At 44.8% G+C, this 20,756-nt stretch overlaps 1 protein-coding gene across 1 annotated transcript; it reads left to right on the plus strand.

Annotated features, from left to right (window-relative positions):
* Positions 1 to 3,604: 3,604 nt before the first annotated feature.
* Positions 3,605 to 17,383, plus strand: LOC129703146 (extracellular calcium-sensing receptor-like). Its single transcript, XM_055645313.1, has 5 exons — positions 3,605 to 3,889; positions 7,619 to 8,422; positions 12,151 to 12,378; positions 13,208 to 13,331; positions 14,932 to 17,383. Exons 1-5 carry the CDS (start codon positions 3,632 to 3,634, stop codon positions 15,837 to 15,839), a joined length of 2,322 nt encoding a protein of 773 aa, XP_055501288.1. The 5' UTR covers positions 3,605 to 3,631; the 3' UTR covers positions 15,840 to 17,383.
* Positions 17,384 to 20,756: the final 3,373 nt, after the last annotated feature.

Genomic DNA, 20,756 nt, shown 5'->3' on the forward strand with positions numbered 1-20,756 from the left:
TTTCGTAAGAAAAGGCTTGTGCTGTTTCGACGTTGAACCCTTCAGGCAGTAGGTGCAGGGCCCGAATCGGATACTCTACAAAGCATGTGGCGTGGAATTGGAAGAGGCGCTGGAGCGCCAGACCCAAGCTGGTCATTGTAAGTTTTGTCCAGCAGTTGGTTATGTGGCTTTATTAGCCCTGAACACCCCACACTGTCTGCCTCTGTTTATTCTACTCCATATGTCCTCTCACTTAAAGCTGACTCAAAACCCCACGCAACCGGGTGCTTCGCCGAATTTCCGAAGGTTTGGCCAGTTCGTGTATTGGAAACGAATGACACGGCGGTGCAGGTGGTAGAGCCGCTGCCTCACAGCACCAGAGAACTGGGTTCGATTCTGACCTCGGGCACTGTCTGGGTGTGTGGAGTTTGTACGTTCTCCCTGTGACCGCGTGGGTTTACTCCAGGTGCCCCTGTTTCTCCCCCCATATCCCAAAGACGTGAGGGTTTGTAAGTTAATTGGCCTTCGGTAAATTGCCCTCAGCATGCAGGGAGTGGATGAGAAAGTGGGAGCTAGTGTGTACGGGTGATCGATGATCGACGTGGACTTGGTGGGACGAAGAGGAAGGCGGAGGGAAAGGGAACGTACAAACTCCACATACACAGACAGCGCCCGAGGTCAGGATCGAGCCCAGTTCTCTGGCGCTGTACTGGGACGAACGGGCCGTTTCCACGCTGTATCTGGAAAATTCAACTAAATTAAACTAAATTAAATTAAATTAAATTGAATTAAATGAAGACTCGACATTTTGCGTCCACCCTTCGCTCCAAGGGAGTGTCTGCCGTCTCGGGTCATTTTACTCTCGTCTTTTGATTTCCTTCCAACTGAAATCAGAATATACTAACATCAGCAGTATATCTAACTCGTTATTGTAACGGGTATCATCTTGGTAAGAAGAATGTCTTCGTTGCTTTAATATTGCGTAAATTCAATGTTTTGATTTAGCGCGGAAACAGACCCTTCGGCCCATCGAGTCCATGCCGACCATCCATCACCCGTTCACGCTAGTTCTATGTTATCCCGTTTTCTCATCCACTCCCTTCACGCTCGGACCAATCTACATAAGTCCAATTAACTCGTAAACCCATACGTCCTTTGGATGAGGGAGGAAACCGGAGCACCCAGAGGAAACCCACGAGATAACGGGAAAACGTACAAACTCCACATAGACAGCACCCGAAGTCAGGACCGAACCCGGGTCTCTGGCGCTGTGAGGCAGCGCTCCATTAGCTGAGCCATCGTGCCGTCGCAAGATGTTCACGTTTGTTGCCTCATTCATATATACTGTATTGGTATAGTTTCTGAAAATCGAACTAACCCCAGAATTTGGAAATGTGAAATTTTTAAAACAAAAGCGGAAAATGCCAGAACGAAGAGGAAGGCGAAGGGAAAGGGAACGTACAAACTCCACATACACAGACAGCGCCCGATGTCAGGATGAAGGTGTGGTAAATTGGATTAGTAAGTATGCAGATGATACCAAGATAGGGGGTGTTGTGGATAATGAAGAGGATTTCCAAAGTCTACAGAGTGATTTAGGCCATTTGGAAAAATGGGCTGAAAAATGGCAGATGGAGTTTAATGCTGATAAATGTGAGGTGCTACACCTTGGCAGGACAAATCAAAATAGGACGTACATGGTAAATGGTAGGGAATTGAAGAATACAGTTGAACAGAGGGATCTGGGTATAACCGTGCATAGTTCCTTGAAAGTGGAATCTCATATAGATAGGGTGGTAAAGAAAGCTTTTGGTATGCTAGCCTTTATAAATCAGAGCATTGAGTATAGAAGCTGGGATGTAATGTTAAAATTGTACAAGGCATTGGTGAGACCAAATCTGGAGTATGGTGTACAATTTTGGTCGCCAAATTATAGGAAGGATGTCAACAAAATAGAGAGAGTACAGAGGAGATTTACTAGAATGTTGCCTGGGTTTCAACAACTAAGTTACAGAGATAGGTTGAATAAGTTAGGTCTTTATTCTCTGGAGTGCAGAAGGTTAAGGGGGGACCTGATAGAGGTCTTTAAAATGATGAGAGGGATAGACAGAGTTGATGTGGACAAGCTTTTCCCTTTGAGAATAGGGAAGATTCAAACAAGAGGACATGACTTCAGAATTAAGGGACAGAAGTTTAGGGGTAATATGAGGGGGAACTTCTTTACGCAGAGAGTGGTGGCGGTGTGGAATGAGCTCCCAGTGGAAGTGGTGGAGGCAGGTTCATTGGTATAATTTAAAAATAAATTGGATAGGCATATGGATGAGAAGGGAATGGAGGGTTATGGTACGAGTGCAGGCAGGTGGGACTAAGGGGAACAAAATTTGTTCGGCATGGACTTGTAGGGCTGAGATGGCCTGTTTCCGTGCTGTAATTGTTATATGGTTATATGGAACGTCTCCGCTGATCAAGCCGCATCTGTGTTCCAAGATTCCAAGGACGTTACTCAGAATTGGGATAGTTCAAATCAGTCTGAAGAAGGGCCCCAATCCGAGGCGTCGCCTGCCCACCCCCTTCTCAGATGCTGCCAGACCTGCTGAAATCCTCCAGCACTTTGTGATTTTGCCCAAGATTCCAGCATCTGCAGTTCCTTGTGTCTCGATCTAATACACCTGTTAGTTCTCACCTCGATCGTGGACACTGGCTCGGGTAACGAGAAGGTCGCACTTGTTCCTTCTTGGCAACAGACGCGGTCGAATTTGGTGAAAGAAGCGGGGAATATTTGGTGAGGTCATGGTAGGAAATTTTAACTGAACGAATAAATGTTCGCTTTAGATCGATATCTCAATCGAAACAGCACATCGTGTAAACCAGGACACAAGTGCTGGGGTAACTCAACGGGACAGGCAGCATCCATAGAGGACGTGGATAGTTGAGGTTTCGGGTCGCGACCCATCTCCAGACCCCCCGAACGGTCTCGACCAGAAACGTCACCTATCTATGTTCTCTTGAGATGCTGTCTGACCTGCTGAGTTACTCCAGCACTTTGTGTCCTTTTGTGTATTAACCAGCATCTACAGTTCCTTGTTTCTGACAAACCGTGTCCTGATTAAGCAGGGATCTGCATGAATTATTGCCATCCCATTTCCATTAAGAGCCACCCCAATTTTCCTTGTTCGTGAGATATCCTACAGGTCTGAAGAAGGGTCCCGACCACGAACATCGTCTGCCATTCCCTCCACAGATGCTGTCTGGCCCACTGAGTTACCGTGCAAAAAGAAAAGGCACGAAGTAACTCAGCGGGTCAGGCAGCATCTTTGGAGAACATGAACGGGTGAGGTCTCAGGTCGGGGACCTTCTTCAGACTAGTCAAAAGTCTGAAGAAGGATCTCGGCTCGAAACGTTCTCCGAAGATGCTGGCTGACTAACCCGCTGTGTAAGACCCCAGCACTTCGTGACTTTGTAAACCGGTATCTTCACTTCCTCGTGTCTGAGTTACTCCAGCACGTTGTGTTTTACTCACGATTCCAGCGTCTGAAAGTTCCTCGTGTCTCCTTTCTACTGAAAATCGCTCCTGTTTGCAACGGACAACTTCTAACCCCGTCTCACCTTGTCTCCCAGTTTTGATTTCACGCAGTTTCAGTTCGCTCAGACCATGATTTTCACCATCGAGGAGATCAACAGGAAGCAGATTCTGCTGCCCAACATCACCCTGGGTTACCAGATCCACGATGGCTGCGGTGATCCGGCCATGTCCACCAAAGTGACCACTTTGCTGATCAGCGGGCAGGAAGCGACGCTGGCTGATCCCAAGTGCAAGACCACCACCAACATCCCGACCATCGTCACGGACGCGGAGTCCATGCAGTCGGTAGCTGTGGCGAGAGTCATCACCCCTTTCAATGTCACCATGGTAGGGCGCTCAGAAACATCCCTCCCCATCACATCAACTCCCACCGTCTAGGTACGCGTCCATTCGGTTGGTCTACATGGCCGCTTCATCTCCTAAATCAGTTTCTTTCATATCGTGGCTGGCAATGGTTGCGAGCGACACGGTTAATTCGGCGGCTAGGGTCCTAAAATTGAATAAAGGAGACTCTTAAAGGTATGACACGGAAATTGGCTAGGATAGACTGGCAAATTAGCGAGTCTATCCTAGCCCTAAAGGGTCGACAGTGGAGATGCAATGGCGAAGTTTTAAAGACCTAATGGATGAACTCCAGAAATTGTTCATCCCTGTCCGATAAAAATAAAACTGAGGAGGCGGCTCATCCGTGGCTGACGAGGGAAGCCAAGGATAGTGTTAAATCCAAGGAAGAGGCATTTAAATTGGCCAGAAGAAGGCAACCCAGAGGACTGGGAGAAATTTAGAACTCAACGGAGGAGGACAAAGGGGTTAATTAAGAGGGGGCAAAGAACATGAAAGAAAGCTTGCGGGATATAAAAACTGACTGTAAAAAAATCTACAGGTATGTAAAAAGGAAAATATTAGTGATGACGAATGTAGGTCCCGTACAGTCAGAGACAGGTGAATTTAAAATTGGAAACAAAGAGATGGCAGAACAGTTAAACGAGTATTTTGTTTCTGTCTTCACTAAGGAAGACACAAATAATCTTCCGGAAATACTAGGGGACCGAGGATCATTCAATGGGTGGGAGGAACTGAAGGGAACCCACATTAGTCAGAAAATGTTGTTAGGTAAACTGTTGGGACTGAAGCAGATAAATCCCCAGGGCTTGATGGTCTGCATCAAGGGGGTGGCCGAGAAATCGTGGATACATTGGTGATCATTTTCCATTGATCTCTTAACTCTGGATCAGATCGTGTGGACTGGAGGGTAGCTAATGTAACTCCACTTATTAAGGAAGGAGGGAAAGAGAAAACGGGGAATTATAGACCAGTTAGCCTTACATCGTAGTGGGGAAGATGCTGGAGTCGATTATTAAAGATCCATTCACTGCTTTCCAAACCGCATTTGGAAAGCTATGACAGGATCGGTCAAAGTCAGTACAGATTTATGAAGGGTAAATCATGCTTGACTAATCCTTTGGAATCTTTTGAGGATGTAACAAGTAGAATGGATAAGGGAGAGCCAGTGGATGTGGTGTATCTGGACTTTCAAAAAGCCTTTGACAAGGTCCCACAAAAGAGATTAGTATGCAGAATTAGAGCACATGGTATTGGGGGTAGGGTATTGACATGGATAGAGAACTGGTTGGCAGACAGGAAGCAAAGAGTAGGAATTAATAGGTCCTTTTCAGAATGGCAGGCAGTGACTGCTGGGGTGCCGCAAGGGTCAACGCTGGAACCCCAGTTATTTAAAATGTATATTAACAATTTAGAAGAGGGAATTAAATGCAACAACTCTAAGTTTGTGAATGACACAAAGCTGAGTGGCAGTGTGAGCTGCAAGGAGGATGCTATGAGGCTGCAAGGTGACTTGGATAAGTTGGGTGAGTGGGCAGAAACATGGCAGATGCAGTATAATGTGGATAAAGGTGAGGTTATCCACTTTGGTGGCAGGAATATGAAGGCAGATTATTATCTGAATGGTGTCAGAATAGGAGAATGGGAGGAGCAACGAGACTGGGTGTGCTTGTACATCAGTCACGGAAAGTAAGCATTCAGGTACAGCAGGCAGTGAAGAAAGTCAATGACATACATTTGATACATAGATAATTCGGCCCTTCGAGCCAGCACCGCAATTCAATGTGATCATGGCTGATCATCCACAATCAGTACCCCGTTCCTGCCTTCTCCACACATCCCCTGATTCCGCTAGCCCTGAGAGCTCTCTATAACTCCCTTTTGAATGCATCCAGTGAATCGGCCTCCACTGCTTTCAGAGACAGAGAATTCCACAAATTCACAACTCTCCGGGTGATTTTTTGTTCTCATCTCAGTTCTAAATTGCCTACCCTTTATTCTTAAACTGTAGTCCCTGGTTCTGGACTCCCCCAACATCGGGAATATGTTTCCTGCATCTAGCGTGTCCAATCCCTTAATAATTTTATATGTTTCTATAAGAATCCCACATCCATCTATATTCCAGTGAATCCAAACCCAGTCGCTCCATTCTTTCATCATATGAGAGTCCCGCCATCCGGGGATTTACCTTGTGAACGAACCTACGCTGCACTCCTTCAATAGCAATGTCCTTCCTCAAATTAGAAGACCAAAACTGCACACAATACTCCAGGGCCCGGTATAACTGCAGAAGGGCCTCTTTGCTCCTATATTCAAATCCCCTCGTTATGAAGGCCAACATGCCATTAGCTTTCATCACTGCCTGCTGTACTTGCATGCTTACGAACCAACATACCCCATCTACACTAGTACCACTTGCCTACATTTAGCTTATATCCCTCTAAACCTATCCTATCCGTGTACCTGTCCAAATGTTTCTAATTTTCCGCAGCAGTTTGTGGTTGGGGAAACTGCTGGGATAAACCATCCTGTTGTTTTAAGGTGTTGTCCCTTGGTTTTCCATTAAATCTTTCTCCCCTCACCTTGGACCTATGCCTTCTGGTTCTCAGTTCCCCTATGCTGAATAAAAGACTCTGCATTTACCCAATCTATTCCTCACATGATCTTGTACACCTCTAATAGGGTTCATTTAACTTGGTATCAAGGGCAGTACAGGCAACGCGGGCAGAAGGATCCTGTTCCTCACCGCTGGAGGCTACAGACCATGTGTGATGTTATATTTATCATTTTATATTTTACATGTAAATTATTTATTCTTGAGTCTTTCCTGCCTCAAAGATTTTCTAGGAGGCATCAGTGATATTGGAGAATGGGGACTGCTTATTTTATATACTGTATATAATGTATATTGTTATATAATTAAACATTTAATGTTTTAAATATATATAAAAGATTATATAATTCGTGAAAATCTTCATAGATGAGTCTGATAATCCATTTTAGCAGAGTTGGTAAAAATAAGTAAAATCACATTGTTTCAAAAGATGTGCAAAGGTTGAACGGTTTGTCGTTGCTCTATTTGTCACATGTATGAAGTGTTAACACACAGTGGCATTCTTTTCTTACAAACAGTCCAGGGAGGATTGCCACACCCGAGCACATCCCGATTAACAAATGGTGCAGAAATAGCCGATGGGTCCCGCATGTAAGAGGCATGTAGGAAGAATAAACTGGGTCGATATTTTATGAAATTAAATGGCATTAAATAACTTTATGCCATTGTAGTTGATGGTAACTCCTTCCCTGTTCTTCACCCACTTACTCGTGCGACCAGAAAGTCATAAAAGCACAAAAACAGGCCGTTTGGCCCAACTCGATCATGCCATCCCGAAGCTAGTCCATATCCCTGTAAACCTATGCTATCCACGTACCTGTCTAAATGTTTCTCAAATGTTGCAATAGTACCTGCGTCAACCACCTCCTATGGCAGCCCGTTCCATACACCTACCACCCTTTGCCTGAAATACACCTACCCAAGCTGTCTCCAACATATTCTCTTCATATTTGGGAAAACAGGTTTTTCATTTCTTTTATGTACCCTTAGGTTGAAATCCTTCTCAGCGGGCAGTTGGTTTATGTATATCCTCACCGTGTCAAGGTTCAAATCCAACTTCCAATCTCAATTTCTAATCTTGCTTATGTTCACTCTCCCAGTTTAGTTACTCCGCCGCATATGACTATCTCAACAACATGTATGAGTTCCCAACGTTCTTCCGAACCATTCCCAATGACTACCACCAGGTCGATGGTTTAGCTCAGCTTGTCCAGTATTTTGGATGGAATTGGATCGGGACCATCAGGAGCAACACCACGTACGGAGCCCTGGCAATGGACGAGATCATCAAGAGTATGAAGAGCTTCGGTATCTGCATCGCCTTCTCGGAGGCGGTCCATAAAACTGACTCCAAAGCCAAGCTCCTGGATCTCATCAACACCATCAAGCGGGCCACCACGAGGATCGTCGTTGCCTTTGTCGCCCAGGCCGACATGGCAGTACTGCTCAAAGAGATTGTCCGGCAGAATGTGACGGGGATCCAGTGGGTCGGCAGCGAGTCCTGGGTCACAATGCCCAACCTCTCCCCCAAAGAAGCAGCCAGATTCCTGGCCGGGACGGTGGGCTTTGCCGTTCCCAGGGCAACGCTGCCAGGATTGAAGGAATTCCTTCTCGATGTCCATCCCTCAAAATATCCAGGGAATGATTTTGTGTCCGAATTTTGGGAAACTACATTTGAGTGTTCATTTGAGAAGCCAGTGAACTTCAGTCAAGAGAACGGAGGGACTCGGGGAAAAATATGTTCTGGTGCAGAAAGGTTGGAAAATATACATAATCAGTACACGGATGTGTCGCAGTTGAGGATAGCTTACAACGTCTACAAGGCAGTGTATGCCATAGCACATTCACTCAACAGCATGCTAATAAAAACCAATTTCACCTACTCACAACTCGACCTTTGGGAGGTAAGTGCTTTGAATTCCCAATGATTTCTTGTGGTTTTATTTCAGTAAGTTGACCTTTCTTCCCCGAGAGAATTTAGGGTCCAAAGCATTTATGAAAATATTACTCATCTAATTTGGAATAGAATACTTTATTGTCACATGTGACATGGCACAGTGAAATTCTTTGTTTGTAATACCCAAGGTAAGCAAATAGCGACCACCCACAGCGCTGACCAAGTTACCAAGTACACCGGCTCCTCCTTTGTTCTCCCCCCCCCCCCCCCCCCCCCCCCCCACAGCGGTCCTCCCATGCTGGATCCCCATTGTCCATTGTTCTTCACTTCCTGATCCTCCAATGTTCTTCCCTTCCCCCCTCATCCCAGTTCCCCCACGCTCACTCATCGACCGCCGACCGTGGTTCGACCGTGGTTTTCATTGCAAAAGGATTTGAGTATAGGAGCAGGGAGGTTCTACTGCAGTTGTACAGGGTCTTGGTGAGACCACACCTGGAGTATTGCGTACAGTTTTGGTCTCCAAATCTGAGGAAGGACATTATTATGCCATAGAGGGAGTGCAGAGAGACGGTTCACCAGACTGATTCCTGGGATGTCAGGACTGTCTTATGAAGAAAGACTGGATAGACTTGGTTTATACTCTCTAGAATTTAGAAGATTGAGAGGGGACCTTATAGAAACTTACAAAATTCTTAAGGGGTTGGACAGGCTAGATGCAGGAAGATTGTTCCCGATGTTAGGGAAGTCCAGGACAAGGGGTCACAGTTTAAGGATAAGGGGGAAATCCTTTAAAACCGAGATGAGAAGAACTTTTTTCACACAGAGAGTGGTGAATCTCTGGAACTCTCTGCCACAGAGGGTAGTTGAGGCCAGTTCATTGGCTATATTTAAGAGGGAGTTAGATGTGGCCCTTGTGGCTAAGGGATCAGGGGGTATGGAGAGAAGGCAGGTACGGGATACTGTTGGATGATCAGCCATGATCATATTGAATGGCGGTGCAGGCTCGAAGGGCCGAATGGCCTACTCCTGCACCTAATTTCTATGTTTCTATGACCAGCAGTGCTTCACTGCCGCTGCTGCGGTCCCACCGTCGCCGAGTCTTCGCTGCTGCCGAGGTCCCACTGCCATGCTAAAAATTGATGCATTCATTTTTTGTTTGTATTTTGTGTTAGAACCGTCGTTTGAAAAAAATTGCAGTTCGTGCAAGTTGACATTGGAGATAGACACAAAATGTTGGAGTAACTCAACGGGTCAGGAGGCAACTCTGGAGAAAAGGAATAGGTGACATCTCTGCTCCAGACCCTTCTTCACACTCATGAAGACCTTCACATCTTGACCTGAAACGTCATCTATTTCGTTTTTTCACAGATGCTATCTAACCCGTTGAGTTACTCCAGTATTTTGTGTCTATCTACCGTATAAACCCGCATCTGCAGTTCCTCCTACACAATTTAGCCCCGGACTTGGATGACCTTGAACTTTCCTAGTCTCTGGGGAGGAAGTTTGTGTTCTCAGTTTTAGCATTAGTGCCAAAAGGCTGCCCTTGTTAAGGATGTCAACAAGTTGGAAGGGATGCAGAAGAGATTCACCAGGACGTTACCTGGGCTTGCGGGCTTGAGTTATAGGGAGAGGTAGGTTAAGTAGTGACTTTTTTCTTTGGAGTGTAGGGGGCTGAGGTGTGACCTTATTGGGGTGTACAAGATCACTAGGGACAAAGATAAAGTAAACGCTCAGAATCTTTTTTCCAGTGTAAAGGATTAGGAAACTAGGGGGCATAGGCTGAAGGTGAGAGGGGAGAGATTTAAGAGAAAGCTTTGGGGTTCTGTTGCTCGTTTAGAAGGCCACTCCAGATCACAATGCTTTTAAAATAAAAAATAATACTCATTCTAAATTAGTACTGGCCTAATTTCATGAAGGTTCTTATACAGTATATTTTGATTGAGGAATTTTATTTTTATTTTTATGTTAATCATCAGCTGCAGAACCAGTTCTGTTACCCATAAAGTCATGGAGTTGTCCAGCATAGAAACAGGCCCTTCAGCCCAACATGCCCACACCAGCCAACATGCCCCATCTACATTAGTCCCACCTGCCTGCGTTTGGCTCATATCTCTCTAAACCTATCCTAACCATGTACCTGTCCAAATGTTTCTCAAACATTGCAATAGTACCTGCCTCAACTACCTCCCCCGGCAGCTCATTCCATACACCCACCACACTTTGTGTTAAACAGTTACCCCTCAGGTTCCTATGAATTCTTCCTCTCCTCACCTTAAAACTAGAGACTAGTGGGGTACCACAAGGCTCGGTGCTGGAACCGCAGCTATTTGCAATATATATTAATGATTTAGATGATCAGATTACAAGTAACATTACCAAATTTGCAGATGTCACAAACCTGGATGGCAATGTGAACTGTGAGGAGGATGTTATGAGAATGCAGAGTGACATGTAGGGTGAGTGGGCAGATGCATGGCAGATGCAGTTTGATGTGGATAAATATGAGGTTTGGAACTCTGGAAGCAAAAACAGGAAGTCAGATTAGTAAGAGAAAGAGGAACTACAACGGGATCTGGGGGTCCTTGTTCATCAGTCAATTAAAGTAAGCATGCAGGTACAGCAGGCAAGAAAGCGAATGGCATGTTGGCCTTCATAACAAGAGGAGTTGGAGGCCAAATCACTGGATGGATTTAAGAAAGAGTTTGATACAGCTCTAGGGGCTAGTGGAATCAAGGGATATGGGGAGAAGGCAGGCACGGGTTATTGATTGGGGACGATCAGCCATGATCGCAATGAATGGCGGTGCTGGCTGGAAGGGCCGAATGGCCTCCTCCTGCACCTATTTTCTATGAGTTGAATATAGGAGCAAAGAGGTCCTGCAGTTGTACAAGGCCCTAGTGAGACCACACCTGGAATATTGTGAGCAGTTTTGGTCTCCAAATTTGAGGTAGGACATTCTTGCAATTGAGGGACTGCAGCGTAGGTTTACAATCACAAGGTTAATTCCTGGGATGGCGGGACTGTCATATCCTAAGAGAATGGAGCAGCTGGGCTTGTGCACTCTGGAATTTAGAAGGATGGGAGGGGATCTGATTGAAACATATAAGATTATTACGGGTTTGGACATGCTAGAGGCAGGAAACATATTCCCGATGTTGGGGGAGTCCAGAACCAGGGGCCACAGTGGATATGGGGAGAAGGCAGGAACGGGGTACTGATTGTGGATGATCACATTGAATGGTGGGGCTGGCTCGAAGAGCCGAATGGCCTGCTCTTGCACCAATTGTCTATTGTCTATGTCCTCTGGTTCTTAATTCCCCAACTCTGGGCAAGAGCTTCTGAGGTTTACCCGATCTATTCCTCTCATGATTTTATCCACATCTTTAAGATCACCCCTCATTCTCCTGCACTCCAAGAAATATAGACCCAGTCTGCTCATCCTCTCCCTATAGCTCAGGCCCTTGAGTACTGGCAACAACCTTGAAAATCTTCTCGGCACTCTTTCCAGTTTGACAACTTCTCTCCAATATCATGGTGCCAAAAACTGACCATAATACTCTAAATGTGGCCTCATCAGTGTTTTATATAACTGCAACATGACCTCCCAACTTCCATACTCAATACTCTGACTGTCGAAGGCCAATGTGCCGAAAGCCTTTTTGACCACACTATCTACCTGTGTAAATGGAGTTCTCACCAGTAATATATTCTCTTATATTTCTCCATTTTTTCAAGCTACTTCATCATATGTATGCAATAAACTTCACAGCTGAGAATGGGGAGTACATATATTTCGACGAAAACCTGGATACAGTCCCGTTGTACGAACTGGTAAACTGGCAGACAAATTCTGAAGGAGTGGGTCACATTGTTACAATTGGAAACTATGATGGACTTCTAGAATTTGAGAATAGACTGCACATAAGCAAAGAGGATATTATTTGGATTGATGGAAAGAAAGAGGTAAGTACATGTTTACCAATAAACAGGTAATAATCCATAATGGTCTTGGAATTACTTCATCATTTTTTTTAGTTTTTAGAGATGCAGTGAGATACTGTGTGTGTCTGTCTGTGTGTGTGTGTGTCTGTGTGTGTCTGGGTGTCTGTATCTGTCAGTGTCTATGTCTGTCTGTCTATCTTAAAACCGTACATTTCTCTATTCCAATTACAACCAATCCAACCATTTTGTGGGTAGATGCAATGAAGTTGACCAAAGGAAAATCTGTATTTTATCATTTTAGTTTTCCTTAATTGTAGTTATTATAATGAAGCTTCAATTACAGTTGGGGGTAAATTTACAATTAAGATTTACCCTCTATTTATGATTGAAATGTTATTATGCTAATTGTAATTAATGAAGGCTCAAAACATAAAATATAGATCTTTCATTGGTCGCCGTTATTGTACATTATACATAATCATGTGCAAGCCAACCAACATTAGAATTTACTTTAGAGATACAGTGCGGAAACAGGACTTTTGGACCACCGAGTCCACGGCGACCAGCGATCACCCCGTCCACATTAGGGAAAATGTACCATTTTTTACCTAAGCCAATTAACCTACAAAACCTGTACGTCTTTGGAGTGTTGGAGGAAATCAGAGGTCACAGGGAGAATGTACAAACTCCTTATAGACCACACCCATAGTCAGACTTGAACCCGGGTATCTGGTGCTGTGCAGCAGCAACTCTACCATTGTGCCATTATAGTACCCTGCAAAAGCAGATGTTTTGCTTTCAACTTGTAAAGCTCACTGGACTGAGCTGACTATTGTTGCTTTGATCCCAGGTTCCACGTGGAGTTTGCTCTGACAGCTGCCTTCCCGGCACATGGAAAACTGTCAAAAAGGAAATGGCACTGTGCTGTTTCATCTGCATCCCATGTGCTGATGGGGAGATCAGCAATGTGACAGGTTTGTACGCATGCATTGTGTGTGGTTGAGAGATTGCCATTGTGATAGGTGTGTGTGCATGCCTTGTGTGTGATAGAGAGATCGCCATTGGAATGGGTTTGTGTCCATGCAATGTGTCGATAGATCACCAATATGATGCATGTGTGTGCTTATCATATCAGAGTCATAGTCATACAGCACAGAAACAGGCCCTTCGGCCCAATTCGTCCATGCCGACCAAGATGCCCCATCTAAGCTACTCCCACCTGCCATTGATTGGCCCATATCCCTCGAAACCTTTCCTATTCATTTACCTGTCAGGATGTCTTTGAAATGTAGTTATCTTTCCTGTCAACACCTTTCATGTCCATGTACTGTCCAAATGTCTTTAAATGTTGTACCTACCTCAATTACATCAACTGCTAGCTCATTCCACACGCTCACCACCCTTTGTGTGAAAACATTACCCCTGAGTTTTCTATGAAATCTTGCCAACCTCACACTAAAGCTATGCCCTCTTGTTCTTGATTCCCCTTCTCTGGGTAAAAGACTGTGCATTCACCCTATCTATGCCCCTCTGTGTTGGTAGAAAAATCACAATTGGATAAATGTGTGCCCGTGCATTGTGTTGATAGCAAGGTCACCAATGTGTTAGGTGTGTGTGAAGACTTGCCCAGAGTTTGCCAATGAGCATCAAGGTAGACCATGCCACAATAGAGAGAGGGTAAAGAAAGTTATCAAAATCATGTCAGTTCACAAACTTTCAAATCATTTTAAGTTGGAATGCAGTCATCTTAAATATTTAGCAAAACACAAAGTGCTGGACCAATTCAGCGGGTCAGGCAACATCTGTGGATGGAATAGATAGGCCACGTTTTGAGTTGGGTCTAGACCCGGAAACATATCCCTCTACAGATACCGCTGAGTTTCTTCAGCACTTTTGTGTTTTGCTCAAGAATCAGGCATCTGCAGTTCCTTGTGTCTCTATCCTAAATATTAACTCCTCCTTCATACACACTCATCTCAATATTGCATATCTGAGCCTGAGATACAAAATTATCCTTTGTTTGCTTTGGTGACAGCGACTGCCCTTGATACGCCAATAGATGTTGTCAAGTTGGAAAGGGGACAGAGAAGATTGACAAAGATGTTGCCAGAACCCAAGGGTCTGAGCTATAGGGAGAGGTTGAGCAGGATGGGACTCTATTCCCTGGAGCACAGGAGGATGAGGGATGATCTTATAGAGGTGTGTAAAATCATGACAGGAATAGATCGGATAGAAGCACAGAGTCTCTACCCAGAGTAGGGGAATTGAGAAACAGAGGGCATAAGTTTTAAGATGATGGGCAAAGATTTCATAGGAAATTGAGGGGTTACTTTTACACACAAAAGAGTGTGGTGGGTGTGTGGCAAGGTCTGCCAGAGGAGGTAGTTGAGCAGGGACTATTGCGATGTTTAAGAAACAATTAGACAGCTACATGGATGGGACAAGTTTAGAGGGATATGGGGCAAATGGAGGCAGGTGGGTCTAGTTAGTCATTGTGGGCAAGTTGGGCTAAAGGTCCTGTTTCCAGGCTGTATGACTATGACTATAATAACATGTCCCATTGTTTTCTCTTAGATTCAGTGTCTTGCCTGAAGTGTTCTCCAGAGTTCTGGTCCAATGAGCTGAAAACCCAGTGCGTGCCTAAGAAAGTCGAATTCCTTTCCTTTGATGATGAGATGGGAAGTTCGCTTGTGACCCTGGCAGTAATCGGAGCCTTCTTAACCATAGCAACGGCTGTCGTTTTTTACAAACACAAAAGCACGCCTCTTGTCAAAGCCAATAACTCGGAGCTGAGCTTCCTTCTTCTCTTTGCATTGACCCTATGCTTTCTCTGTTCCCTCACCTTTATCGATCGCCCTTCCACCTGGTCCTGTATGTTACGCCACACGGTTTTCAGTATCTCGTTCGTCCTTTGCCTCTCTTGTATTCTGGGCAAAACCGTCGTGGTGTTGATGGCCTTCAAATCCAGACTCCCCAACCGCAAGAAGATTAAATGGTTTAGCCCCATGCACCAACGGCTGAATGTCTTTAGTCTTACCTCTGTCCAAACCATCATCTGCATCATTTGGCTCACCTCCTCACCTCCGTTCCCTGTCAACAGCACAAAGTACTACAAGGCTATCATCATACTGGAGTGTAATGTTGGCTCCATGGTCTACTTCTGCTGCGTGTTCAGCTACATTGGTGCCCTTGCATTTCTCTGTTGTGCCCTTGCATTTTTAGCTAGGAAACTGCCCAGCAACTTTAATGAAGCCACCTTCATAACCTTCAGCATGCTGATATTCTGTGCCGTGTGGATCACCTTCATCCCCGCGTATGTCAGTTCCCCAGGGAAGTACTCAGTGGCCGTGGAGGTGTTTGCAATCTTGGCGTCCAGCTTTGGTCTGCTCTTCTGCATTTTTGCTCCCAAGTGCTACATCATCTTGCTCCAGCCGGAAAAAAACACCAGAAAATATTTAATGCAGAGAGGGATAAAACAATGAGCAGCCGACGGGATTGGAGTCGGCAACCGTTTGTGGCGACCCTCTCCATTGCTTTGAACCAGTTAAACCTGTGGCGACAATATCTGTCTCAGTGCAACATTCAGCAAAGATCTGGGAAACATTCATCAGGTCAGGCAGCATCTGTGGAGAGAGAAACCAAAAAAGGACACAAAGTGCTGGAATAAGCCAGCAAGTCAGGCTGCATCTCATAAGTGGGAGAAATAAATATGAGTAAACCGCGTTAGTATTTCAGGTTTCAGACCCTTTGAGAGAAGTAATCTAAAAGGTTAATCTCCTGCTAAACATTTCCCTGTCCACAGATGCTGAGTATTTTAAACATCCAGTTGCCTTATTTTGATTAAGTGTCAAATTAAGATAATTTTTTAAAAATAATATACATCAGTGAAGAAACACAAGATTCCACATAAAGTTTTGAGAAAAGATGCAGTCTCATTCTACAATTACATTACCCATGTATTTCCAACACTGCAGTTTATACACTCCAATTGAAACTGAGTGTTACACTTTTCAAGCAGCTTTATATTTTTCCTGATGGCAGGAGTGAAATGAGTGTGTGGCCAGGGTGGTGTGGGTCTCTGATGATGTTGGCTGCTGTTAAAGTTAGTAATACATTTGTGAAATGCTCCATGGCTCTAGCTGCTTTATCCCTGTTAAAATATTTGTTGTTGTGGATGTTGAGATCTTGTAAATAAAGTGGTTGTGATTAAAGTTTTATGCTCATCTTTTAACTTATTCTAGTTTAGTTTATTGTCACATGGACCGAGGTACAGTGACATTTTTGTTGTTGTGTGCTATCCAGTCAGCGGAAAGACTATACATGATTACAATCGAGCTGTCCACAGTGCACAGGTACATAATAAAGGAAATAATGTTTAGTGCAAGATAAAGTCTAGTAAAATCCGAATAGTCCAAGGATCTTTAATGAGGTAGATAGTAGGTCACGACTTCTCTCTAGTTGTTGGTAGGATGGTTCAGTTGCCTGATAACAGCTGGGAAGAAACTGTCTCTGAATCTGGAAGTATTCATTTTCATGCTATCTCTTGCCTGATGGGAGAGGGGAGAAGAGGGAAAGACCGGGGTGAGACCGGTCCTTGAATATGATGGTGACCTTGCCCAGACTGCATGAAGTGTAAATAGAGCTAAATAGCCATCAGCAAACTGGAGGTAGAGAATATCCCGCTTTCCTTACACAGTAAAATTCATTGGCTGTAAATCTGGTTGACAATAACATAAATTGTCAATCATCGTAACAGCCTTTGAATTAAGACACTTGCAAAGTCAATTCAAGAGTCATGGAGCCATAGAGTATGGAAACAGGCCCTTAAGACCAACCATCTATGTTAGTCCATATTTCACCAATAACATTCTAAATCTTTCCTATCCATGTACATGTCCATTTAGGTTTAGGTTTATTGTTGTCGTGTGTACCGAGGTACAGTGAAAAGCATTGTTTTGCATGCTATCCAAATAAATCAGGTAATACTCCACATAAATGCAATCGTAGTTTTTTCATTCGGATTGGATAGGCCAGGATTTATTATTGTCACGTGTACCAAGGTCAAATTAAAAGCTTTGTTTTGCAAACAGATCAGATAATACCACTAACAATTACAATCAAATCAATCTCAAGTACAGCAGGCAGAGCAGATGGGGAAGATACCCGATGCGCAAATGTCTTCATATGTTAGTTATTGAAAGCAAAAATGCAGGTTCAGTGGTCAGTTAAGAAGGAAAATAGCACTGAGTCTAAAGGGCCTGTCCCACTTCCGCGACCTTTACAGGTGACTGCCGGCACCCCAGATAGACCCAGCAGTTTCAGCGGTGACCAGAAAGATGCTACGACTCTTTGGAGACCTCTCACGACCATAGGAGACCACTCACGACCATACAGGCTGTATGGTCATGAGAGGTCTCCTATTCTACTGCATGTTGTAAATGTTCTACTGCAGTTGTACAGGGTCTTGGTGAGACCACACCTGGAGTATTGCGTACAGTTTTGCTCTCCTAATCTGAGGAAATACATTCTTGCCAGAGAGGGAGTACAGAGAAGGTTCACCAGACTGATTCCTGGAATGTCAGGACTTTCATATGAAGAAAGACTGGGTGGACTTGGCTTGTACTCACTAGAATTTAGATGATTGAGTGCTTTTTGTCTGCCAACTTATAGAAACTTACAAAATTCTTAAGGGGTTGGACAGGCTAGATGCAGGAAGATTGTTCCTGATGTTGGGGAAGTCCAGAACAAGGGGTCACAGTTTAAGGATAAGGGGGAAATCTTTTAGGACCGAGATGAGAAAAAAATTTTTAACACAGAGGGTGGTGAATCTGTGGAATTCTCTGCCACAGAAGGTAGTTGAGGCCAGTTCATTGGCTATATTTAAGAGGGAGTTAGATGTGGCCCTTGTGGCTAAAGGGATCAGGGGGTATGGAGAGAAGGCAGGTACAGGATACTGAGTTGGATGATCAGCCATGATCATATTGAATGGCGGTGCAGGCTCGAAGGGCCGAATGGCCTACACCTGCACCTATTTTCTATATTTCCATGGTTATGAGAGATCATCTGCGACATGTCGCCAGGCCTCACCTATTTGGTCATGAGAGGTCTCCTATGGTCGTGAGAGGCCTCCAAAGAGTCGGAGCATCTTTTGGGTCGCCGCTGAATTTTCAACGTTGAAAATTCTGGCGACCTATCACGGGTGCCAGCAGTCGCATGTAAAGGTCTCGTAAGTGGGACAGGCCCTTTAGTCACACCACAAAGAGCCAGGCCCTTAGCCCAACTTGTCTCCTTTGCAGAATTTCACCCATGTCCCTCTGAACCATTCCTATTCATGCACCTATCCAAATGTCTTTCATAAAAGATGCTATTGCACCTACCTTTAATGTATAAGCAAACAGGACCCTGGCGGAAACACCTGGAGTATTCTGTGTGGTTTGATGACCTTGCCTGAGAAACAATGCACTTTTCATGCAGGGGCGACAGTGGCGGGGAGCTGTGTGAGGGGCATCTTTTTCACACAGAGGGTGATGGTTATATTGAAAGATCGGCCAGAGGAGGTACTTGCGACAGGCACTATAACAAAATGTAAAGATATATGGACAGGGACATGGATAGGAAAGGTTTAGAGGGATATGGGCGAAATGCAGGCAGGTGAGACGAGTGTACATGGGGCATCTTGTTCAGCATGGGCGAGTTGGGCCAAAAGGTCTGTTTCTATGGTCTATGACCCTATGACTGTTGGACTGCAGAGTGGCATAGCTGGTAGGGCCACTGCCTCACTGTGCCAGAGATCCAGATTTGATTCTGACCTCAGGAGCTGTCTATGTGGAGTTTGCACATTCTCTCTGTGATCACGTGGGTTTCCTCCGGGTGTTCTTGTACCTCCCACATCCCAAAGATGTGCAGATTTGTATATTAATTGGCCTTCTGTAAATTAGCCTTCCTGCGTAGGTAGTGGATACGAACGTGATAACATAGAACTGTTATCACATTTCCTAACGGTCCATCCATAAGCTAAAGGTATTGTCCCATTCACCTCTACCCCTCTACTCTCTGCAGACTTTGGATTTTGCCTCTGAACTGATGATCTCCAATGCTGAGAACTATATTCTGCCTTCTGCATCTTCCCCTTTGCCTCTATCTATTGTGTTTGATTGTACTTATGTGTACTATTATCTAATCTGTTTGGGTAACATGCAAAACAAAGCTTTTCATTGTACCACTGTACGTGTGACAATAATAAATCTAACTCCCAAAAGAAACAAAGCTTTTCACTGTAACTTGGTACATGTGACAATAAAAATACTAAACCTGAATCTAAACCTAGTTTGAACGGTGATCGAACGTCAGCGTGGACTCGGTGGGCCGATGGGCCTGTTTCCATGCGTAGGAAAGAACTGCAAATGCTGGTTTACACAAAAAGACAAAGTGCTGGAGCAACTCAGCGGGTCAGGCAGCATCTCTGGAGAAAAACAATAGGTGATGTTTCTGGATGGAACCTTTTTCAGACTGAAAGTAGAGGTTGGGGGGGTGGGGGGAGGGTTAAACTGGCGATAAGGAAAGGCCAGAACAAACCACGGCGGCCGGCAACAGATGACCAAGGAATGGTAGAGGACATAATGGTTCATTGTTGTCTGGGGAAGGTATGATAAGGAGACAGATACACGGATGTGAACAGTGGAATTGGTAGGATAACTAGTGTGGAGGAGGGGGAGGGGAGGGGAGGGGAGGGGAGGGGGAAGCTGGAGTTACTTGAAATGAGAGAAATCAGCGTTCATAGGACTGGGTTGTAAGCTGCCGAAGCAAAATGAGCAGAGGTAGTGTTGCTGCCTTACAGCGCCAGAGACCTGGGTTCAATCCTGACTACGGGTTCTGTCTGTATGGAGTTTGTACGTTCTCCCTGTGACCTCATGCGTTTTCCCTGAGTGGACCAGTTTCCTCCCACACTCCAAAGACGACTATTGTAAATTGTCCCTGGTGTGTAGAATAATGCCAGTGTACAGGGTGGCCGGCGTGGATTCGATGGGCCGAAGGACCTGTTTCCGCACTGTATCTCTGAAAAAATGTATTTTAAATTACGCAGTGTTCCTCCAATTTGCGTGTGGTCTCACTCTGATAGTGGAAGAGGCTCAGGACAGAAAGGTCAGTATGGGAATAGGAGTTAAAATGTTCGGCAAATGGGAGGTCACATTGGCCAAGGCGGACAGAAGGTGTGTCCGCGCTGTGTCTTGCAATCGATAATGGCAAGCAGTGTCTAGTGAGTGGACGGCTCAATGTCAAAGGCAGAGGCTAATGAGTTTAGTTTATTGTCACATGTACAAAGTCAAGTCAAGTCAAGTCAAGTCAAGTCAAGAGAGTTTATTGTCATATGTCCCAGATAGGACAATGACATTCTTGCT

This window comes from Leucoraja erinacea, chromosome 14 (genome assembly GCF_028641065.1).
Source record: "Leucoraja erinacea ecotype New England chromosome 14, Leri_hhj_1, whole genome shotgun sequence".
NCBI lineage: Eukaryota > Metazoa > Chordata > Chondrichthyes > Rajiformes > Rajidae > Leucoraja > Leucoraja erinaceus.